Genomic DNA, 23,841 nt, shown 5'->3' on the forward strand with positions numbered 1-23,841 from the left:
AAACTTGACCTTCTGAATGACAAAGTTCAAGGACCAAAGGCATGTGGGGGCTCCCCTGCTAATGACAATCTGGGACTATGTGTATCTGGTTCTGTAGTTGCTAGTTTGGTATCATACTCGTGATTAGTTATGTGGAGCGATTTATGTTGATCCACCAGTACTGTACGTGTTATATCATGTATTGTGCTTCTATAGTGTAGGTAAAGCGTTAAAATAAAAGTTTTGAACACGCGGTAATAGTAGAATACCATCTATTAGTTTGGCGAATACATATTGTCTTTCTCTGTTTTAACTGCTTTAGTGTCAGGTTCGTGGCAAGGTAATGCAGATGGCAAACAGTCTTGGAATCGACACAAAAGCTGAAAAGGTTTGTAGGCGGACGTTTGCTTTTTGTGTCTGTAGATTACGTAAAAGAGTCACGCAGATGATAACAGAAATTCAGAACTCGTAGTATACGGACAACAGAATGTGGGTTCCGTGAAACGAGTTCTCAGCAAAAGCTACTTACACATTTGTAAATTGGTACGCTTCCATTTTATACTTCGAGGTCATCATTGGGGGTCTAAAAGCCCGACCAAAGCACAACGGAGCTCTACCTTTGTAGCTCAAAAGTTGTACCAGCTAAATGACGGGCGCCATGGCCTAGTGGATGAGTGTTGGCGCCTGGTGGGTAAAAGGTGGAGATTTTACCGATTTCCCAGGTCAACTTACCTGCAGACCTGCTGGTGCCTTATTCCCCTTCGGGAATACATACAAGCACAACACCAAGGGCTCACGGAAAAGATCCTCTGAATCCATGTCAGAGTTCGGTGGATTATAGAAACACAGAAATACCAAGCATGCGTCACGAAAATCGGCGTATGGCTGCCTAAATGGCAGGTTAAAAAACAAATGATCATACACGTACAAGCCCACTTGAGCAACAAACAAACAAGTCGCGTGAGGCGAAAATACAACATTTAGTCAAGCTGTCGAACTCACAGAATGAAACTGAACACACTGCAATTTTTCAGCAAGACCGTATACTCGTAGCATCGTCAGTCCACCGCTCGTGGCAAAGGCAGTGAAATTGACAAGAAGAGCGGGGTAGTAGTTGCGCTGAGAATGATAGCACGCTTTTCTGTACCTCTCTCTTCGTTTTAACTTTCTGAGCGTGTTTTTAATCCAAACATATCATATCTATATTTTTTTGGAATCAGGAACCGACAAGGAATAAGATGAAAGTCTTTTTAAATTGATTTCGAAAATTTAATTTTGATCATAATTTTTATATTTTTAATTTTCAGAGCTTGTTTTTATTCCAAATATAACATATTTATATGTTTTTGGAATCAAGAAATGATGAAGAATAGGATGAACGTAAATTTGGATCGTTTTATAAAAAACAAATTGTACAATTTTCAGATTTTTAATGACCAAAGTCATTAATTAATTTTTAAGCCACCAAGCTGAAATGCAATACCGAAGTCCGGCATTCGTCAAAGATTGCTTGGCCAACATTTCAATCAATTTGATTGAAAAATGAGGGTGTGACAGTGCCGCCTCAACTTTTACAAAAAGCCGGATATGACGTCATGAAAGACATTTATCGAAAAAATAAAAATAACATCCGGGGATATCATTCCCAGGAACTCTCATGTAAAATTTCATAAAGATCGGTCCAGTAGTTTAGTCTGAATCGCTCTACACACACACACGCACAGACAGACACAGACAGACACAGACAGACAGACACACAGACACACAACACACACACACACACACACACACACACACACACACATACACAACGACCCTCGTCTCGATTCCCCCTCTATGTTAAATCATTTAGTCAAAACTTGACTAAATGTAAAAACACGAGAGTACGAGGGAGTTTCAGCCCATTGACGCAGAAGGAGAAGAAGAAGTATCAGCTAAATGACTAGACTGTTTTTCTCTGGATTTTGTGAAACCGTCTGAACGATTGGTTCTAAAAAGCTCAATGAATTACGTGTTTTGTCATTTTCAAGGTCGGACCACAGCGTTTCATTTTATTTTGTTTCTCTTTTCTCTCAATATTTTAAACGATTTTGCATATGTATTTATGTAAGTATGTGTAGAAATGGCAGAGCACGTGTTTCTCAGCAGCGACTTTCTGTGCTATCCTCAAAGAAAATGTCTGTTTGCCGTGACAAGGTGTTGATGTGCATTAAACAAAACAGATACAAACATCAGCGACAGTCACCTTAAAAGACCCAAAATTTGATGAGTGCGTGTGTGTGTGTGTGTGTGTGTGTGTGTGTGTGTGTGTGTGTGTGTGTGTGTGTGTGTGTGTGTGTGTGTCTGTCTGTCTGTCTGTCTGTCTGTCTGTCTTTGCACAGTGGAAGGACCTAACAGGAAAGCGTTGGTCAGATGGAAAGCAGAAACCCAGTACTGCAGGCAACGTGTACAAAAAGTCCAAAAAAAAGCTGACAGGCAACATTGTGACTAAAAAGCGAAGAAAAGCCAAGAATTCATTCAGACCACTATTCATTCCTTATTCTGCTCCCAGGAGATCACAAGGGGAGCAGACTCAGGTGTCTAAAACGAAACTACTCCCTGAAACCGTCGAGAGGTTACACCGGCTGGTCAGAATAACCCACATGAAAATCGCCCCACGGTCACAGCCGCCACCAAGACACTCCCTTGCTGTACCTGGGAAGTCTGATGCGAAATCCTCTAGTGCATCAAATAGTGGCGAAGAGAAGCGACCTACTGTCTCTAAAGGGCTTGAAATAAGCAAGAAAGGAAGCTTGCTAATAGCTGACAGCGATCACTCACTGCCTGACGATTTCTGCAAGATGACAGGAAAACACGAAAACGAAGAGGACCTCAAAACTTCACCTTCCACCAGACGCATTTTTGAATCAGCACCTGTTCCCACAGGTAAAGAGGGGACCCTACTTACTGACCACCCACGTAAGAGAAGGGAGCTGACCTTGGACAAAAACGCTAAGGCGAGAAGTAGCGGTCCTCTAAAGTATGAGGTTGAGTCATTTGACATGTCTAAAATTACACTAAAATCTGATGGCAGTGCAGAGACCACTGACGAGAGTATCTTGCCGCTGTCAAGTGTGACTACTGATGCGAGTCCCAGACCGCAGTCAAGTCTGATTTCTGATGAAAGTCCGAGAGAGCCGTCGACAGTGCCACAGATCGATAACCGCACAGAGCTGTCAACAGTGCCTTCTGATGCTATTTCCGAAGAGCTACAGAGCGTATCTCAAGCCAGTCCCAAAGAGTCCAAACTACCACAAATCCCTTGTGACACTTCAGTTCCACGACCACAGTTCCACAGTTCCGTCACACACGTGCATTTCGAGAGTCCTGAAGACCCAGGTTTTGGTAGCACCGAGGATTGTCTGCTACATGTCTCTTCCCATGGACAACCAGCACTGCTCACACACTCAGAGGAGGAACAAACGGAAGCCAATGTCAACTTTCTGGTGACACCCTTCGTGTCTCCTACTGGCGTGGAGAAAATGCCCCGCGGCGTTCTACTGGACAAGAGAGACGAAAAACCCAAATACCGGATCAAGCCGACACGGTTTAGTACTCCAAAAGAGGGGGAAAGGCCCCGGCCAACCGGCTCTGGCATGAATAAACTTCTGCCAATACTCGAGGTGGCTGAGTTGGACACGAGTTACAAGCGTCTGGAATACCTCAGTAGAAAATATGATACCGCAAAAAGATTCTGTATTGAGGGCCGTGACTTAGACAAGCTCACCCCAGCTGTACCAACTAACAAAATGTCATGTATCCCAGATGAGCCCAGCGAGACATCGCTCAGGTGGCAGAGCAGCGCGATAAGGATCCACTCAGTAGATTACGAACTGGCAAAGTCGCGTAACAAGCACCGCAGCGTGCCGCCCCCTATCAGACTGTGGGAGGTAGGACCCCCTACGCACCACATGCAACAAAGAGTTGCCACATTGAGCCAGGGTTCCACCTCTTCCCATACACGCCCTGCACGACAACCGAGCGTAAGTCATGTTGGCAACAAAAAGTCAATTAAGCGGAGAATCGCGCTGATAGCCAGAGAACACGCCCTTGAGGCAGAATACCTGTTGACCAAGTTGAATCAAAAGCAGATGGAGACAGCAGATATGAAGAAGCTGGAACAGCTGTTCAGCGGTAAGATGTCTGTGGATTGTATGTTGTCTGCGTCCAAGTGCTTATAGTAAGTGCTTATAGTTTCGTGCAGACTGGATATGTCCAGCTGCCAAGCATTCTGATGAGAGTCAACTGCCAGGAAATGCCTTAAGATACTTTAAAGCTAAGTTATTTCATTCGATTTCGATGTCCCCCTTTCCCGACTTTCAGCGCATTTTGTACAAAATATTATCTTTTTTTGTTTACGGAGTTTGAAAAGCGACTGGCTGGGGAGTAGGGTTAGGGGGGAGGGGGTATTTTATCTTTGAAGTTTTCATAAGCTTCTTGGGCACATGCATAAATGGAATGGCTTTAAGAAGAAAATAGATTTACCCAGCAAAGTTCCCCAACTGTGATGCTGTAAGATTGATCTGACCGTTACTGCCTATCCCAAAGCCTACCCGGAAGCCGATGCAGGAGACCTCCATGGTGACGAGAGCTTGCGAACGCTGCTGGCCATCCAGAACCTGCTGAACTGGTGTCAGTGGGGGCCTGGAGAGCCGGGCCTGCGTGTTGCACGTGCCGCAACTGTCAGTCACGAGAAGCACCCGCCCCCTGTACACCGTGGACCAATCAGAGTACTAAAAGGACGCATGGGCACGATGACTGCAGACCGGTGAGCTGTATGAAGACATTGGATTGGGTTTCAGCTCTAAACTCCTACATGTTTCTCAAATGTTGATAGAAGGTGTGGTGGTTTTGGATGTTCAATCCTCTGCCAGCACATATAATCCCACTGTTGCCTGCATTTAGTGCTGGCTTGTTGTTCTGGGGCTTATCGGAGTGCGTAGAGAAATGTCTTATCTCTACAGGAAATTAAGTGGTTTTTTTAACAAGATTTTAAATTCTTAAAAAAGGATGAAAACATGAGTTTGGTGGATTTTTTTTAGAACCTTCTTCACTTTACTGTGATAAACCTAAATGTAAAAAGTTTCAAATACGCAAACCCCAACGTAGACTGGTAAAGCAAGTACAGGATCCACACTGACTCAGGACATAGCGATTTTGACACTTGATACCAGATTAATTTTGAAGTGTCAAGTGTCTATCAAAAGAGAGGAATACTAGCATATTTACTCATGTTTGATGAAAACGCTGTTTGGAGGACTTTTAATGGGAATTATATTGCATATTCGCAGTGTACTTCCCCGCGCATTTTTTTTTAAGGAAGCCTTGTATCGAGGACTTTCCCGGAAATGTGTTACATCTTAACGGTTAAATTTTGCATAGCATTTTCTTTCACAGGGAGACAGGACAAAGCGACTACGGCAAGATCAGAATGGAGTGGACAACACAGGAGCCCCGCATCCCAGTGCCTGGTCTACAGAAACAGGTCAGGGAGATGGAGGAGCGGGGGTTGTACTACAGGACTTTCTCCAGCAGAGTTCCCCCTACGATGGACAGAAACACGAGAGCCGTAAACGTTCCCTTCGCTCCTGATCAGTTCACTTTCACCTCCGCTCCCAAGGTGTGTTATGTGCGTGTGTGTGTGGAGGTAGCGTTTGGTGGGTGGGTCGAGGGTGGCTGTTGCTATGTACGTCTCTCTCTCTCTCTCTCTCTCTCTCTCTCTCTCTCTCTCTCTCTCTCTCTCTCTCTCTCTCTCTCTCTCTCTCTCTCTCTCTCTCTGTCTCTCTCTCTCTCATGGGTTGATGGTCTGATCAATTAAACATGTCAGTTTCTCTGTTATGTGTGTGTGGTGTGGGGGTTAATGTGCCTGTATGTCTGTGTCTATCTGTCTGTCTCTCTATATCTCTCTGTCTCTGCCTCTCTCTCTCTGTCTATGTCTCTCTCTCTCTCTCTCGCTCTCTCTCTATCTCTCACACACACACACACACACACACACACACACACACACACACACACACACACACACACGCGCTCGCGCGGTTGGTTTGCAGGCTTTGCGACTTGTTCATTTATATTTCAGAAAGTGGTGAAGCTTCCACCGCTTCCAAGGAAGCATCCAACATCCTCAACAAAAAAATCAAATCAGCTGCCTGCCGTTATTTTACGCCACAGCCGTTCTTCATAGCTGCCTGCATCACTTCAGGATTTCGTCATTGACACTTTTCGTCATTCGGGCCAGTGAATTTTGGAGGAGTTTAAACTGCAATACAAGCGAACCGAACAAAAGACGGAAGACATTGCTTGTGTTGGCGTTTCCCCAGACCTAAACAGACGACACTGCTTTGCAAAGTTCCAAAAACGAACTGGCAAACTGGCAAAAGTAAACAAAAAACAAAACTATTTCATGAAAGGTCATAAATTCATCACAAACAAATGAAACCTTGCGATATGTTTGGTCTTCTTACAAAGTCATGGAGTGCGTGTATCTGTGTTTCAATACACAGACGTTCGGAGAAACACAAAAGTCAAGTTAAAGTCAAACCAATTGACCCCTGACACACAAATTTTGACCCGTGCACAAGACGTTGTATTGATAAACGAAGCACAAATAAGAAATAATAATAAAAGCAAAGAACATAGCAACAAGATATGCAAACATCTAACAAAGCCGTGCAAACAGAATGACAGGTCTAATAAAAAACAAAGAGGCAATGAGTCGGAAACAAGATCGCAATTCTTTCCTTCGCTGCACGACGCAAATCTTCTGTGACCTTTGACCCAACGTAGCTTCCACATTCGATCACTAAGCTTAATATTTACAACTGAAAACCGAGGGGTTGAATACTGAGAGGAACCTACAGATCTGTGGCTGTGCATCCTCAAACCTGACATATTTATATCAACATTTTATGAACTCAAAACACAGAAAGTTGCTTTCACACGCCAGCTTTGATTGCAAGAACGTGCTTGGGACACAAACCATGTATCATCAAAACGCAATTCGTGTTTCAAAGCATGGCTCCCTGTGTTGATTTGGCATTTATTTTCTCACTACCAAAATGATGACAAAAACGATGTTTGGTGGTTTGATGTCAGACCAGCTTTTGTGTCGGTCCTCGGGGGGCATATCGACTTTTGTTTCATATTTATTGACCGCTCCCCCTCGGACCGACAAAAAAGCTGGTCTGTCAACAACCCATCAAACATCTTATACTGTTGCATGTACACTCTAAATGTCACGGACACATTGTCCGCGTACTGATGTGACCACAACGTGTAGAAGTTATTTTAAAACTGACAAACGATTTGACTGTTAACATAAAAACACACTGTGTTTATGTTTATCATGTGCCGGTTTTGCACTCGCAGTGTTGTACTAGTGTGCTATTTCTATTTTTCTGATTTCGTTCACGATTATCATTCATTATACAGCATTCAGGTTTTGCTGTATGGTTGTGAGGTGTGGGGATATGATTCATTGGACATAATTATTGTCAAGGTTTCAATTGCGATTTTTAAAAATGCTTCTTGATGTATAATTATGTCGTAACGAAATCTGGTAATTGCCGAATTCGTGAAATCGGCAACCTATTTGCCGAATTCGTGAAATCGGCAATCGCTTGCCGAGAACGCGAATTCGGCAGGCTATTGCTGAAATTGTGAAAGGCCTGATTAAAGTTGTCGAATTCGTGAAATCGGCAACTGATTTCACGAAATCGGCAATCAATTTCACGAAATCGACGATTTTGTCGATTTCACGAATTCGTTTTGGTTTTGGTACAACAGAATTTTTGGTACAACAGAATTTTCTGTAGCCGATTTGTCACGAGTTGACTGAATAAATGAGATAGAGGAAGGTAAATCGGTGAATATGGCCTTGTGTGTGACTGCGTGTGTATATGTGTGTGTGTCTGTGTGTGTGTGTGTGTGTGTGTATGTGTGTGTGTTTGTGTGTGCGTGTGTGTTCGTGTGTGTTTGAGAGAGAGACAGAGACAGAGAGAGAGAGGTGTGTCTTTCGCTGGGGTATGCAGTGCCTTGGCGTTGCACATCTACTTAATTGTAAGTTATTTTGCCAAAAAACAAAGACTTTTTTTCTCCCCCAAATGCCAAAAAAAAAAGTCTAGGGTCGCGCGAAAAAATAGGGTCGGTCGGGATACCGTAAACAGACTTTTTTTTTTGCCTAAACATATTGACCGTGTCTAACCATAGCCAATGACTTGCTCCGTGCTCCTCCTGCGAGTCTGTTCCCCAAACAATGGCATAGCAAGTCATTGGCATGATTGACACGCGGTATAATAAAATATCGAAGTTAAAATAACATATTTGAGATAACCACTTCAGTTTTGAAGGCTTGTGGTGCCATTTTGACTCCTTCCTCGCGTAAAAAAACCAAAGTAAGTTATCAATAATAAAACATGTCATTTTGTCAAAAGTGCTGCCTTCAGCTGAGCCTTAACATTGCAGAGCTAGAAAAAGCACATATCAAAAGCGAATAACGTTATCATAGTCCAAATGCAAGAAATATTGTGCAGCACACGACCAAATTCATCCATCGATACAGTGTAAAACTACGATACACTGAATGCACGTTACCCTGCAAGGAAGACGGACGATAAGCGCAGGGGAAAAAGACAAACCACGTTCATTTCACCATGTAAACACGTCCGCGAAACCAATCAAACTCACCAGCCTCAAACCCTGCTACTAGGATGCCGCCATGTTGAAGGAGTGATGACGTATAAAGTCAGACAGTGACGTCATGTTTGATTTCGCAGATGCTTCTGAATCGACGACCTTTTCTTCACACACTCGGGGGTAAGAATTAAGACAGCTTAGCAAACATATGATTGTAGATCTGTCTATACTGTCTGTAGGGATTTATTTTCTTCAGGTATAAGGTGTCGGTCGGTCGGTCGGTCGGTCGGTCGGGGTGTGTGTGTGTGTGTGTGTGTGTGTGTGTGTGTGTGTGTGTGTGTGTTTGTGTGTCGGTCGGTCGGTCGGTCTGACTGTCAGTCTGTCTGTCTGTCTGTCTCTATCTCTCTCTTTCTCTCTCGCCCTCTCTCTCTCGCCCTTCATCTACACACACAGACAACACACACAACACACACACACACACACACACAACACACACACAGAAACACACACACAAACACACACACACACACACACACACATACACCATACATACATACATACACACACACGCACGCACACTGGAAATAAACGACTAGGTATTCTTTTCAACAGGGCCAAATCCAGGACAAGGACCAAGATATATAAAATAAGATATTTTCTTCATGATGACGGTGAGCAAACCAAAACACTATGTCAAGAAAAACCCGAAGAAGAAGCGTTCGGGCGAGTTCTTACTGACAACTGACCGCTATGACATCATCAAGAATCACCGCCAAATTGTTGGTGCAATCCGGGTTCTGCATAAGACGAGACAGAAGGAAGGGGACGACTTTTGCATCTTTATTGAAGGCTGGCCTCAGGTTGTTTGGCTTGCATGGTTTGCGGGGTGGGGGGGGTGGGGGTGTAGAAGTTTGGTAAGTGTGTTTGTGTGTGTGTTTGTGAGTGTGTGTGTGTTCATCTGGTGTTTGTGTGTGTGTTTGTGTGTGTGTGTGTGTGTGTGTGTGAGTGTGTGTGTGTGTGCGTTTGTGTGTGTGTGTGTGTTTGTGTGTGTGTTCATCTGGTGTATGTGTGCGTGTGTGTGTGTTCATCTGGTGTTTGTGTGTGTGTGTGTGTGCGTAAGTATGTGTGTGTGTGTGCGTGTTTGTGTGTGTGTGTGTGTGTGTGTGTTTGTGTGTGTGTGTGTTCATCTGGTGTGTGTGTGTGTGTTCATCTGGTGTGTGTGTGTGTGTGTGTGCGTGTATGTGTGTGTGTGTGTGTGTTCATCTGGTGTGTGTGTGTGTGTGTTCATGTCGAGAGGATGTATGTTTGTTTCAGTGTGTGTGTCGTCGTATGTCAATGAGTGGGAGAAGGGAGGAGTGTATGTGGATGTGCCATATCTTCACATGATAACAATCTCTTTCTTTCTGTTTTAGTACGTTTCGAAACTAAAAGACAGGCACATATTCAAGGACATGTGCCATCATTCCTTCCTCACCTATGACGTGTTCCATGTCCTCACTTGCACGCACACCATTTTGAGTTGGCAGATTATGAATAGCGGAAGAATGATAAAGACTCAAAGGTATCAGAAACTGAATCCAAAGAGTGCTTAAATTTGAATCAATGCGATTGTATATAATGATTGCTGGTACAAACTAAAAGGCATGCGGACACTTAATCCAAAGATTGCTTAAATTTGAATCAATGCCATTGTATATAATGATTGCTGATACCGACTGAAATGCATCAAGAAACTGAATGAAAAGATTGCTTAAATTTGTATCAATGCAATTGTATGATAACTGATACAGATTGAAACGCATGAGCAAACTGAATCTAAAGATGGCTTAAATTTGAATCAATGCGATTGTGTATATGATCACTTATACAGACTAAAAGGCATGAGGAAACTCAATCCAATGATTGCATTAATATCAATCAATGCGACTGTATATAATATACGTTATTTGTACAACAAATGGCAGTTAAATCAGATCAAGACAGTAAGTGTTCCTCCGAGATCAAGATCAGTGTAAAATGTCATATTTTGGTCAAAAATACAAATAACATTTATGTATCGATCTATTTTAGTTAGAATTCCTTTTGATATGTTTACGATTGAACGCACACACACATGCACTATTTAGTAGGCTCGGCTAACCACCTAAATATGAATTTTTGTCGGACTCTGACGTCACACGGCTCAAAGAAGGGAAATCGAATGTTAAATCCATACATCGATTGATGATGAAGACTGAAACTGAAAGGTATCAGGAAACTGAGTCCAAAGATTGCTTATATTTAAATCAATGCGATTGTGTATCATTATTGCTGATGCAGACTGAAAGGCACGAATAAGTTAAAACCTAAGATTGTTTGAAATCAAACCAATGTGATTGAGAATAATGGTTGCCATTTGATGGCAAAAACATTGTATCATAATTGTGTAAAAGTCATCTAGAAATAATCGAAAATATAACTTCAATCATGATGTGTGGATTTGCACATACACCGTTAACAAGTAACAGCACGAAAAAGAACACGAACTAGATTAAAACCCTATCATATCCAGACAAGCTAAAAATAAAAAAAGTCATCTTTCACAAACTTTTCTCTCCATCAGATTCCAATATCGCGGGACCATGTTATCAAGCCTGATGTACGTGACTGACTTAAGGGTATGTTCTGTGTCGGTCTGTTTAACCTTGGCTTGGCATCGCGAACACACACACGTACACACACACACACACACACACACACACACACACACACACACACACACACACACACACACACAAGTCGTATATATATATATATAGATTATAACTCTTCGCTCTGTAAATCTCGGTCCCCCTTGAGGAGGGTCTGATGCTCCCAATAGGCTGTCTGTGAAGGGATACTTATTCCCCCCTCTGCTTCTTTACCTCTGTAAACTTGTAGAGCTAGTTATTTTTCGATAAACACCCAGCAACCAAACAAATAACGACCCAGCAACAGCCTGAATCCTCGATAGCGCAATGGGTTGAGAAGCTGTTCTGCGTCGGTACTACTTTTGCGACTGAAAAGTTCCGAACGCTCTAATGTATGAAGTATACATCTCTGGAGCAAACAATACAAACATACCGCATTTGAATTAACAACTACAGGCTTGAACACATGAATCTCCATATAAAATCCATGAGTTTGGTTGTTTTCTGAATCTAGGTCTGCTGTGCACAAACGTTCATCACAAGCAAATTCCCAAGGCAAGTAACTCTCATACTTTGTCTAGCGACAAGAGTAGTTCCCCTTTCAAATTTCTTTTCACTCAGTTTCTTCGACAACAGCTGACTGCAATCCGACGATCAGTTTTCAACAATATTTCATTTAATAAACAGATCACACGCAACCAAATGCACACATCTCATCAATTTAAACAACATAAAGCGGTTTCATACACTATTTTCCCCAGAAAACTGAACTTCACACAGTTTTTAACGTTGGAACACGGGTGCAAAAGTTCGTCTGCTAGTCCCATTTGACGAAAGAACATTATCCTAAGCGATACCAAAACATATACAGAACACACAATATCTGCCTTTGCCGCCACAGCAGAATAACAGCATATCTGTGTACTTGATTTTAGTCCAAAATAGGAAAACTGACAAGAAGCCGGCTATTCGGCTCTACTTCTTCCTAGTATTCATACTCCGTCTCGCGATCATCCCGGCGAAGCCGGTACCCGGCGAAGCGGGTAATCATCTAGTATATATATCTATATACGGCTTGTGTGTGTCTGTCTTTCTGTCTGTTCGCTATGCACGGCCAAAGTTCTCGATGGATCTGCTTCAAATTTGGTGTGCATATTCAGGTAGACCCCGGACACAATCTGGTCGATGAAAATTTAACAACACGTGCTCTCAGCGCGCAGCGCTGAACCGATTTTGGTTTTTATGGTTTTTCTGTACATCCATTCCCAGTAACTCTTCCTTATCTTCTCCAGTGTTTTGCGCGTTTATCTCTCTTCCTTCGTGTGGCGTCAATCGCGTACGGTGCGCCACTCACCCGGCGAAGCCGGCGTACGGTGCGCCACTCACCTTCGCGGGGTACCATTCGGCTCTACTTCTTCCCGTATCCCGGCGAAGCCGGTACCCGGCGAAGCGGGTAGAGGAATACCCGGCTTCGCCGGGGTGAATCGCGAGACAGAGACAGACAGCGTGGCGGTTCACCACAATCACCTTTAAAGGCGAAGTCCTCTCAAACGGGATTGAGAATTTTAGAGCTTATTTCTAAGCCCTATATTATCTGTTATGGCTTCTCAAATGCCAGAACATACAGACAGAAAAGCCGCCAGACCCCATCACAAACAGAACTCTACAATCCACAGGTGTTGCCTCCACACACACACACACACACACACACACACACACACACACACACACACACACACACACACACACACACACACACACACACACACAGACAGAAGCCGTATATATCTATCTATATATATAAATATATAGAGATAGATGACAATGGATTTTTCGATAAATAGATTCGACCTTTGCACTTTTACAGTGAGGACAACTTACGGGTACATGCAAGGAAAGCCCACAACTTCTAAGACGAACAACTCTGCAGAGTCTGCTGTGAAGGGCAACGGTAGTCTCCCTGTCACACTCGATCCCCTTTGAATGAACTTTGTCCCCAAAGTTCCGAACCATGGACCCGCCAAGCTAAGGTCCCTCCCAGGTGGAATAGGAACAGCACGAAAATGATTCAGTGGCCTCAACATTTCATGTCGAGTCGACGACGCCAAATGTAACCGAGTGCCGAAACATCACAATCACCTTTGAAGGCGAAGTCCACTCAAACAGGAGTGAGAATAGCTTTTCGAAGGAAGGCCTGAACATACAGACACACCAAAGCCGCCAGACCACATCACAAACAGAACTCTACAATCCACAGGTGTTGCCCCCACACACACACAAACACACACACACACACACACACACAGAGAAGCCGTATATATATATATGACTAAGTGCCAAAAGGTGCGCACGAAAAGCGGACAAAGGGGCTAAAAAATAAAAGTTGACAAACACGACTGATATTGTGATTTTTGTTAAGACAACAGATGCTGGAACCCAATTACGAAAAGAAAAGATAAATTTACCCAAATGATTTTACAAATAACGATAATTTTGTTCGTTATATCATTCAAAACGGCACTGAGTCATATTTATTTATTTTTATTTTATTTACGAGGATTTATATCGCGCACGTATCTCACCACACAAGGCGACTCAAGGCGCATGTTACCTATTAATGCCGCCGTGTGAGATGGAATTTTTTACACAATATATCACGCATTCACATCGGCCAGTAGATCGACTGCCTTTAGGCGCTGCATCCACCTTTCACTGCCTATTATTCCAGGTCACACGGGTATTTTGGTGGACATTTTTATCTATGCCTATACAATTTTGCCAGGAAAGACCCTTTTGGCAATCGTGGGATCTTTAACGTGCACACCCCAATGTAGTGTACACGAAGGGACCTCGGTTTTTCGTCTCATCCGAAAGACTAGCACTTGAACCCACCACCTACGTTAGGAAAGGGGGGAGAAAATAGCGGCCTGACCCAGGGTCGAACACGCAACCTCTCGATTCCGAGCGCAAGTGCGTTACCACTCGGCCACCCAGTCCCGTTATAGCATTAAGGTTATCTCGCACGTTTTTAAAACTAGGGCTTTGAAACTTGGCACACAACCAAAGTATAATGACCTCCAGGTATGGTGCACATCACATTAAACAACATTGAATTTCAAGGTCACAGCGAGGTTAAATTTCCTTTGCAAACTGGAAAATTGTCGTTGTCACGTCTTACATGTTTTAATACTAGATCAGTTAGACTTTACATACTTCACATACTTTCAGCATTTTTCTAAAACCTCATTAAAAGTGACCTGCTGGTTAATCTTTGTCAAAGTTCAAGGTCACAGCGGGGTCACATCTGGTCCAAATGTGGAATATTTTCAATTTATTCAGCGCGTTTATAGCACGAGCTTTGAAAATACACACAGTTCTAGTGTATAATGTTCACACACGATTAAAGTCTGGTTGAAAAAGTCAAGGTCACAGCAGGGTCGCGTTGAGGTCAAACATATACATTTTTCAATGAGGTTTTCTCATATGTTTTTGAAGCTAGGGCCTTGAAACTTGGCACACTACGCAAGTTAAATTAAACCTCATCAAATTCCAAAGTCACAGTAAGGTTAAAGATCCTTTAAGGATATTTTCTAAAAAAGGTGACCGCCTGGTTAATGTTTGTCAAATTTCAAGGTCACAGCAGTGCCATCTGGCTTAAACTTTGAAAAATTGTCAATTTCTTCAACTAGTTTTATAGTGTTTGAAGTCATTCACACATGATGAAAGTCTGGTTGATAAAATCAAACGTCAAGGTCGCAGCGGGGTCGCATTGAAGTCAGACACATACAATTGTCATTTTCACGAACGCCTTTTAAGCAACACCTTTGAAACTTCACACATTCCAAAGTTTTGATGTTGTTTGGTTATAATCAAAGTGTGGTCAATTTCCATGATTGAGAGCATTCAGAGGGGTCAAGTTGAGGTCACACAAAAAGTGATAATCTTTATAAGACTCACGTTTGCTGCTATTGCTCATTTGACATTGGTGAAAGTGCTTATTTTATAATTGTTGATCTTGATGTTTTGACCAATTAATATTACTAGGATCAACCATACCAGATTTTAAAGTCCAGAAGTTGTCAAACCTCAAACCTGTTGGAAGTTTCAAAGATTTAAGCATCAACAAATTTCTAGTTGATTTGACCTTAAATAACAGATTTGACCTTAAATCTTAAAACAGATCAACCAGACTTTGGTTTTATATAAATTGAAGTTCAATACAATTTCCTTTTTTTTTTACCCACACGAGACCCTGCTATGACCTTCACATTTCTCAAGGATCAACCTTGAATTCTCCATGTTGAACAATCATTAAGCAAAAGCGTTGTTTGAAGTTTGAAGGTTCTAGTTTCAAAAATCTCTGAAAAAATATGTTTCATCCGTTTTCTGAACCACATGTGACCCAGCCGTGACCTTGAAATCTGACAAGGGTCAACAAGACTTTTACTATGCATGGGGGCGATTAAACCCCAAATGTGTGTGAAGTTTCAAGGTTTCAACTTAAAAAACGTCTGAGAAAAATATACATTTTCCTTTTTGGACAATGTGTTGCACGCAAGACAACACGACAAACGCTCGTGTTATCATTCTTTTACTTTAAGGTCGACTTGCGTGCCCGCTCTTTCGCTAATCTCAATTAAAATTCATCTTGGAAGTTCGGTTTTATTACGCTTTTGATTAAGAAGATTAAACTAAGACAACAAATAGTTAGTTTTACCCATTAAACTCGATAAGGTAGTGACATTTTATGTTGAACGCAAGATGGTGTCGCACGCAAGATCTGAAAAGATGTTGACGACATAATTTCAACACTTGATAGCGCATTCGTGGTTCGTGATTTCTTCACAAATTTTGAACACAGAATGTGTCACGTGGTTCCGTAGATGAAGTAGATCTTTGTACATGTAAATTTTTTTTTTTTTTTAAATTTTTTTTAAAAAGAAAATAACCGTTAATTACCGAACATTTTGTCGCACGCAAGATATGACGAAATTTTCAAATCGTTTTCAAAAATGCTGTTCAAAAGTTCTGCAGTCTTTGCTGGATTACTTGAAAGTCAGCAGTTTGATACACCGTTATCGCTTGACGTGTCGACATCAATTCCAGAGTTTTTGAAAAAGAAATTTAGTAAGTATCTGCGATTGAAAAATGTATGCCGTGATGACGACACATCTTGCGTGCGACACCTTAAAATTCGGTTATCGAAAAAAAAAATTCTCTCGAGATTTAGATTTGACGTTTGGTCTCGTCTGTAAAGCGATGTTTCAGGCATTCAATCAAACTACATGCAATTCATTTGTGCTTCTGGTTATTTTTCTGTGGTATATTCAAAACACGAGGTATCACGATGTCCGTTTTCAGATGGCCGGTTTTGGCGTTATTTTTGACTTTAAACAAAGATAACTTCAAAACCGTTCAAGTCAGACACACGAAATTATGTCCACTATCTCTTCGCACATTCATATAAACACACACCAATTTTCAGCAGACACACGTTTTTAGAAACATTTTTATTGTAAAACAAAGTCGTCTTCTGTTCTGTGAGCACCTTTTGGCACTTAGTCATATGTATATCTATATCTATAAATATATAGAGATAGATGACAGTGTGTTTTTCGCGTGGCTATAAATTGATTCGACCTTTTCACTTTTACAGTAAGGACAACTTACGGGTGCAATGAAAGCGTTCTGGACAGTGCAGTGACATTCTAAAAATAGTAACGTAGTAACGGGAATATGGATTGACGCCACACGAAGGAAGGGAGATAAACGCTGAAAACACTGGAGAAGATAAGGAAGAGTTACTGGGAATGGATCCAGAGAAAAACCAAAATCGGTTCAGCGCTGCAAAATCAAGGAAAAGAAAAGCCAAACAAAGAATGTAAAACATCAGAAGTTGTGAAAGAAACAATTGAAAGTCAGAAGAGACTTTCTTCTGAGATTTGTTAAAATCTCTTAGCAGAGCAAAAGAGAGAGGTAACACAAAAATGTGTCCCTTCACAGACAGCCCTATTGGGGGAAATCAGACCCTCCTCGCACGGGACCAAGTTTTCACAACCTTATATACACTCTTCAAAATAAGTTTTGGATCGGTTGAAAAAACGGATCTAATTTTAAAAAAATGCCAAAAAATTAAACATTGACATAATAATTAAAAAATGAATGTGTTTGAATTAAAAAATGAACAATGAGTCTTGACCTAGAATTGTGTTTGGCAGGCAGCGTTATTTCCCTTTGTGGGACTTCTCAAAAGCTTCTGCATTTTGGAAGAAAAATGGTTGTTGTTTTTTTTATAGCCCCATGAAATTTGAGGAACGCATGCCAGGGCAAAAGGTTGTGATGCACGTGCTACAACAGGGTCCTGGCTATGAACATCGCTCACCAGTTTGTGTTTAAAGGTTGACACGTCAGAACAATATGTTTTTAGTAAATTTACACATTTCTTAACCGTTCAAATCAGAAAATTTACACATTTCGTAGAATGTTTGGGACATTTGTCAACTTCCCGATTACAAATCATAAAATGTAATAATGAATTTACTAAAAATTGTTAGGAAATTTGTAAATTTACTAAAAACATAGTTTTTAAAGAAAAGTTAACTGTAACATACATAACCCGAATTCATTCCTTGCTGTCCTTGCAATGTCAACAGGCTTACGTGGCTCTGGATATCTGTGAACGCCTGCTACTTCTGGTCCTGTTCAAGGAAAAGATGGAACTACTGGTGTTGATGACGGTGGAATGCTTGTACAACGCTATGTGGTAGGCAATACTATTAGGTTACACTTCAGACGCTGTTCGATTAGGGTAACCCGACCGGCCTTTTTCAGCTTACTTTTAACTCATTGTCTCCCAGGTACGGATACATCCGTACCCACTCATATGGCTCTATCTGACCAGGTACGGAAATATCCGATCAGAGTACTGTTAGCTTCAGTCGCTTCCTGTAACGTCCATCCAATGCCTGCATTCCAGCGTGTTGATACACAGTTACTACACCGTTACTACAATTCTGAGTGACCTGCTACAGCACAGCTGATCTCGGCTAAAAAAAAACTTGGTCAACATAGGTGGGGTAGAAAGTGTTGTTAAGGGCAGGAGCTACCATACAATACACCGTTTTTCTCTTCAAGTCATTTGACCACAACATTCATGAAACAGAACAGAAATGTTTGTGTTAACATTTGGTGTGCATTTGCATATGGTCAAAACAAAATTTGCTCTTAGATTGTCTTAGTAAAAATTATTAAATGAAAAATAAGCAAAGCGTTGAATCGAAACATGTTACATGTTAGTTTACGGATGACAAGATAATGTCAACACTATTTATCAGAACTTTTGCGAAAAAACAAAAATTGTTCCAAAGGATAAGCTCAGAAAAAAACATACACATTTTCCAGTTTTCATAAATGTTGTACCCACAAAGTCTACATTTGTATCACTTTAACTTTTTTTTACTTTGAGCTTATCTTGCAGAGTATATTAACTGATACAGAGCAAAAGACTACATATCGTAAGACGTACTCCATACCAAAAGTTTAAAAGCCTGAGGCAATTAACGTATATTTTATCGATATTTGTTCTGAGCGCCACAAATGTATCGTTCTAAATGTACGTCTTATATACACTACTTATTGCATCACCCTGTTATATAACCGTGTGGTTTTGGACAACACTTTTCCCCTGTTGTTCGAGCCTTAAGGCAGAAAGCATTCAGCGTTCAGCCCAAAACAACCCGTAAAATATTTGGCAATATAAACTTTTTTTCTCTCAGCATGTAAACTTGGCCAACAAATTATTGCAACAATTTTCGCACGCTAAGAAAAGCAATAACACGCAATTCATTTTAGTTGAACGTTATATGCCCCAAAAGGTAATTATGTCAGCTGTCCATATCATTTGTCCGATTGATGGTACTTTTTATAGGCATCCCGTGACAGCCTGTCAAACAAGGTCACCCCTAAAATCGACCTGACAAAAACCATAGGCCCGTATTGTAAAATCTGCACAAAATCAGAATATGCACAAACCAACCATTTCTGACAACCATTGGAAAGGTCATTCAATTTCCTGTTCAGAACATTTGTTTTATGCACCTGACTTTTCTAGTTTTTATGTAGCCTTTTGTCAAAGGCGGTAGGTGTCAACCGTTTAAGAGGCCCAAACGGCACGTTTTGCGGCCATTTTTGAGGGGGTCCTCCACCCAAAGAGCCATATCTGCTCAAGTTCTCAATGTTTTGCTTTGGAAAGTTTAGAAGTTATGACCAATAGGCTGACCAAAATGTGTGTTGCGTTTTGCGAATGTGTATACTTAGCGTGTCGTATTACGTAACTTTTCCAAAAGAACTAAACTAAACTAAACAGTGGTAACGCACTTGCGCTCGGAAGCGAGAGGTTGCGAGTTCGACCCTGGGTCAGGGCCTAAGCAATTTTCTCCCCCCTTTCCTAACCTAGGTGGTGGGTTCAAGTGCTAGTCTTTCGGATGAGACGAAAAACCGAGGTCCCTTCGTGTACACTACATTGGGGTGTGCACGTTAAAGATCCCACGATTGACAAAAGGGTCTTTCCTGGCAAAATTGTATAGGCATAGATAAAAATGTCCACCAAAATACCCGTGTGACTTGGAATAATAGGCCGTGAAAAGTAGGATATGCGCCGAAATGGCTGAGGTCTGCTGGCCGATGTGAATGCGTGATGTATTGTGTAAAAACATTTCATCTCACACGGCATCAATAAATCCCTGCGCCTTGAATATGTGCGCGATATAAATTGCATAAAAAATAAAATTAACAAAATAAAATTCCTGCGCTTAGAACTGTACCCACGGAATACGCGCGATATAAGCCTCATATTGATTGATTGATTGAAATATTCATATTAATTCAGGGTTTTAGGTTAAAAAAATCGTGACTTTGCATGCTAAGCAAAAAATGGATGAGGCAATAGGTGCCAAAGTTTGAGGCAGATCCGAGTGCTGGTTTACATTTGCTGGAGATGGGAACACGCATGAAAAATTATCGATCACCGTCAGTGGTACTGAGTACACTACCCGTGGAGACTAACAGTCCTGGGCCTGTGCTTACTATCCTGTTCCGGCGCGCTGTGCTCGGTGAGTTGCGCTTTTGTGACCCGCAGCGAAGGAAGCACAGGCCAAGGTCAGTTTATCTCCACAGCTACTGTACGCATTACCAAGGACGGTAATCGATACATTTTCTTGCGCGTTCCCATCTCCAGCAAATGTAAACCAGCACTGAATTAATATGAATATTTGCTTAGTTCTTTCGGAAAATGTACGTAATACAACACGCTTATTATACACATTTGCAAAAGTAAACACCAATTTAGGTCAGCCTATTGGTCATAACTTCTGAAATGTCCAAAGCAAATCATTGAGAACTTGAGCAGATATGGCCCTTTTGGTGAAGGATCCCCTCAAAAATGGCCGCAAAACGTGCCTTTTTGGGCCTCTGAAACGGTTGAAACCTACCGCCTTTGACAAAAGACTACATAAAGACTAGAGAAGTCATGTGCATAAAACAAATTGTCATCATTTTCACGAGTTTTCATTCACAAGCATCTGGGAAACAAATCTCATGTTCCCCGGGGAATAAATCCCCGGTTACCATAGTTGCAGGAAGCCCAATTACATGGATAATCATCAAAAGCAAACCCAACAGAAACGCTCGAGGATTCTTCGGCTCTTTTCATTGGCGTTTCCCCAGACCTAAACAGACGACACGACACTGCTTTGCAAAGTTCCAAAAACCAACTGGCAAACTGGCAAATGTAAACAAAAAAACAAAACTACTTCAATAAATTCATCACAAACAAATGAAACCTACCGATATGTTATGTCTTCTTACAAAGTCATGGAGTGCGTGTATCTTTGTGTGAGAAACACGAACGTCAAGTTCAAGTCAAACCAATTGACCCCTGACACACACATTTTGACCCGTACACAAGACGTATCGATAAACGAAGCACAAATAAAAAATAATGATAAAAGCAAAAAAAATAGCAACAAGATATGCAAACATCTCACAAAGCCGAGCAAGCAGATTGACAGGTCTAATGAAAAACAAAGAGGTACTGAGTCGGAAACAAGATCGCGATTCTTTTATTTCCTTCGCTGCACGACGCAAATCTTCTGTGACCTTTGACCCAACGTAGCTTCCACATTCGATTACTAAGCTTAATACTCACAACTGAAAGCCGAGGGAGTGGAATACCGAGATGAACAAACAGAACTGTGCATCCTCAAACCTGACATATTCATCCCAACATTTTATGAACTCAAAAATACAGAAAGTTGCTTTCACACGCCAGCTTTGATTGCCAGTGGTTATCCGCACAGAACTCGATCGTGTGGTTATCAGCACGGAACCCGTGTTTCAAAGCATGGCTCCCTGTGTTGATTGTTATCTTATTTTCTCACTACCAAAATGATGACAAAAATGATGTTTGGTGGTTTGTTGTCAGACCAGCTTTTTTTGTCGGTCCTCGGGGGGCATATCGACTTTTGTTTCATATTTATTGACCGCGGCCATCGGCCTTCAAACATCCTATATTATCCCATGACCTGCCTCTTTGTCTCTGTTAGCTGTCGAGGTGATTATTCTGAATAACCCATCACATTCATATGGATAACCCATCACAACCGAGTTTCGATCTCAACTGTCATTGGTCATTGTCTTTGATTTCAGAGTACATTTGAATAATTTATAGAGGTCATCTGCATATTCAGAGTTTACAGATGGACTACTTTTTTCAACATACGACTGAAATATTTTGTGGTGTCAAAGTCAATATCACGTATAGGTACAGGCCTACATGTGTCAATATTGAGAAAATAAAGAATACTTCATACGATACGCACATTCTGCATGGATTTAAAGAGCGGAGTCGAGATATTTCGCTGGCTGAAGCGACTGCATGGTCAAAGGCATGTTCAACGAGAATCGCGAGTGGGATCAAGGGACGATACTCCCTAATTTTTACACAGACAGCCATCTACACAGAACCGTGAGAGAGAGAGAGAGAGAGAGAGAGAGAGAGAGAGAGAGAGAGAGAGAGAGAGATAGAGAGAGAGAGAGAGAGAGAGAGAGTGCACCTTTTTTCTTTATTTGGTGTTTAACGTCGTTTTCAACCACGAAGGTTATATCGCAACGGGGAAAGGGGGGGGGGGGGATGGGATAGAGCCACTTGTTAATTGTTTCTTGTTCACAAAAGCACTAATCAAAAAATTGCTCCAGGGGCTTGCAACGTAGTACAATATATGACCTTACTGGGAGAATGCAAGTTTCCAGTACAAAGGACTTAACATTTCTTACATACTGCTTGACTAAAATCTTTACAAACATTGACTATATTCTATACAAGAAACACTTAACAAGGGTAAAAGGAGAAACAGAATCCGTTAGTCGCCTCTTACGACATGCTGGGGAGCATCGGGTAAATTCTTCCACCTTACCCGCGGGGGGAGGGTGCACCTTATTGAGCTAATAGCTCCATAAAGCTCAATAAGGTGGGGAGAGAGAGAGAGAGAGAGAGAGAGAGAGAGAGAGAGAGAGAGAGAGAGAGAGAGAGAGAGAGAGAGAGAAAGTGGAGGGAAAGAGAGAGAGAGAGAGAGAGAGAGAGAAAGTGGAGGGAAAGAGAGAGAGAGAGAGAGAGAGAGAGAGAGAGAGAGAGGGAGAAAGAGAGAGTGAGAGAGAGAGAGAGAGAGAGAGCAATCAAAACACAACCCAGTCACCTGGTAGTTCGAAAACTCAATCTGAAACTGACATCGATTGTCGAAGGCATGCCTGCGGTGCATAACTTTGGAAAAGTTGTCGTAGCTGGGAACCCGTTGAGATCCATTCCAACGCAAAAAAAAATATCAGAAGAGTCACCATGAAGTCAAATCAAACGTTAAGTTTTCACATTTGGTCATTTGCTTTGGCTTTAAGTGTATTGCTTCGATTGATAGCTGAATCTGCTTGCAACCGTGCTGTTCAAGACTGTTCGAACTGTCGTCTGCTAGACGGGCTTGTGTGAATCCGAGTCGAGTCAACTGCGGGGTTCAGCAACAAATGAGGGAGTGGCATCAAAATGAAAAGAAGAAGACGAAAAGAAGTTGGAGATACAGTTAAGATATATGGGGAAGAGAAGAGGATGTGAGGTGTTAGATGTATCCAACCTTAGGTGTTCAAACTCAAGACCGGGACAAAGTAGAAAGCGACGGGTGTACCGCGACCGACTCTCAGTGCCGATATACAACTTCCAAGCTTTATTGCTCAACGTCTACAACAGGCGAAATATTGAAGCTTTGGCTCACCTGAACCCGACGACTGAATATGTAAGTGATCCACGAGTGAAAACCGAAACAGAACAGCGCGATGACAGCCAACATTTCTATCCCCGACTGACAAACAGTACACTGCATGCGAACTGACTTGGGTCAACGATCAAACCAGCACGGCACGAACTGAATTTGTTGCGCTGCCATTATCGTGCTCAATTCTGGTAAAAATATAAACCCGG

The 23,841-nt window shown here is 41.8% G+C and overlaps 2 protein-coding genes and 1 long non-coding RNA gene across 3 annotated transcripts in view; all 3 read left to right on the top strand.

Moving 5' to 3' along the window:
- LOC138953248 (uncharacterized) overlaps nt 1-7,776 on the top strand; it is a 231,007-nt gene extending 223,231 nt beyond the window's left edge. The window contains exons 37-41 of the mRNA XM_070325049.1: nt 302-367; nt 2,361-4,152; nt 4,567-4,786; nt 5,416-5,638; nt 6,098-7,776. Coding sequence (XP_070181150.1) covers nt 302-367; nt 2,361-4,152; nt 4,567-4,786; nt 5,416-5,638; nt 6,098-6,202 — 2,406 coding nt within the window. The 3' untranslated portion in view covers nt 6,203-7,776. The remainder of the gene's footprint in view (nt 1-301; nt 368-2,360; nt 4,153-4,566; nt 4,787-5,415; nt 5,639-6,097) is intronic.
- Nucleotides 7,777-8,760: 984 nt separating this feature from the next.
- LOC138959110 (uncharacterized) lies at nt 8,761-10,209 on the top strand. Its single transcript, XR_011453623.1, has 3 exons — nt 8,761-8,832; nt 9,265-9,512; nt 10,065-10,209. It is a non-coding gene; the product is annotated as an uncharacterized lncRNA (long non-coding RNA).
- Nucleotides 10,210-11,258: 1,049 nt separating this feature from the next.
- LOC138953252 (WD repeat-containing protein 87-like) overlaps nt 11,259-23,841 on the top strand; it is an 80,237-nt gene continuing 67,654 nt past the window's right edge. The window contains exons 1-2 of the mRNA XM_070325055.1: nt 11,259-11,309; nt 17,975-18,084. Coding sequence (XP_070181156.1) covers nt 11,274-11,309; nt 17,975-18,084 — 146 coding nt within the window. The 5' untranslated portion in view covers nt 11,259-11,273. The remainder of the gene's footprint in view (nt 11,310-17,974; nt 18,085-23,841) is intronic.

The sequence above is a fragment of the Littorina saxatilis genome, linkage group LG2, assembly GCF_037325665.1.
Source record: "Littorina saxatilis isolate snail1 linkage group LG2, US_GU_Lsax_2.0, whole genome shotgun sequence".
Classification (NCBI taxonomy): Eukaryota; Metazoa; Mollusca; class Gastropoda; order Littorinimorpha; family Littorinidae; genus Littorina; species Littorina saxatilis.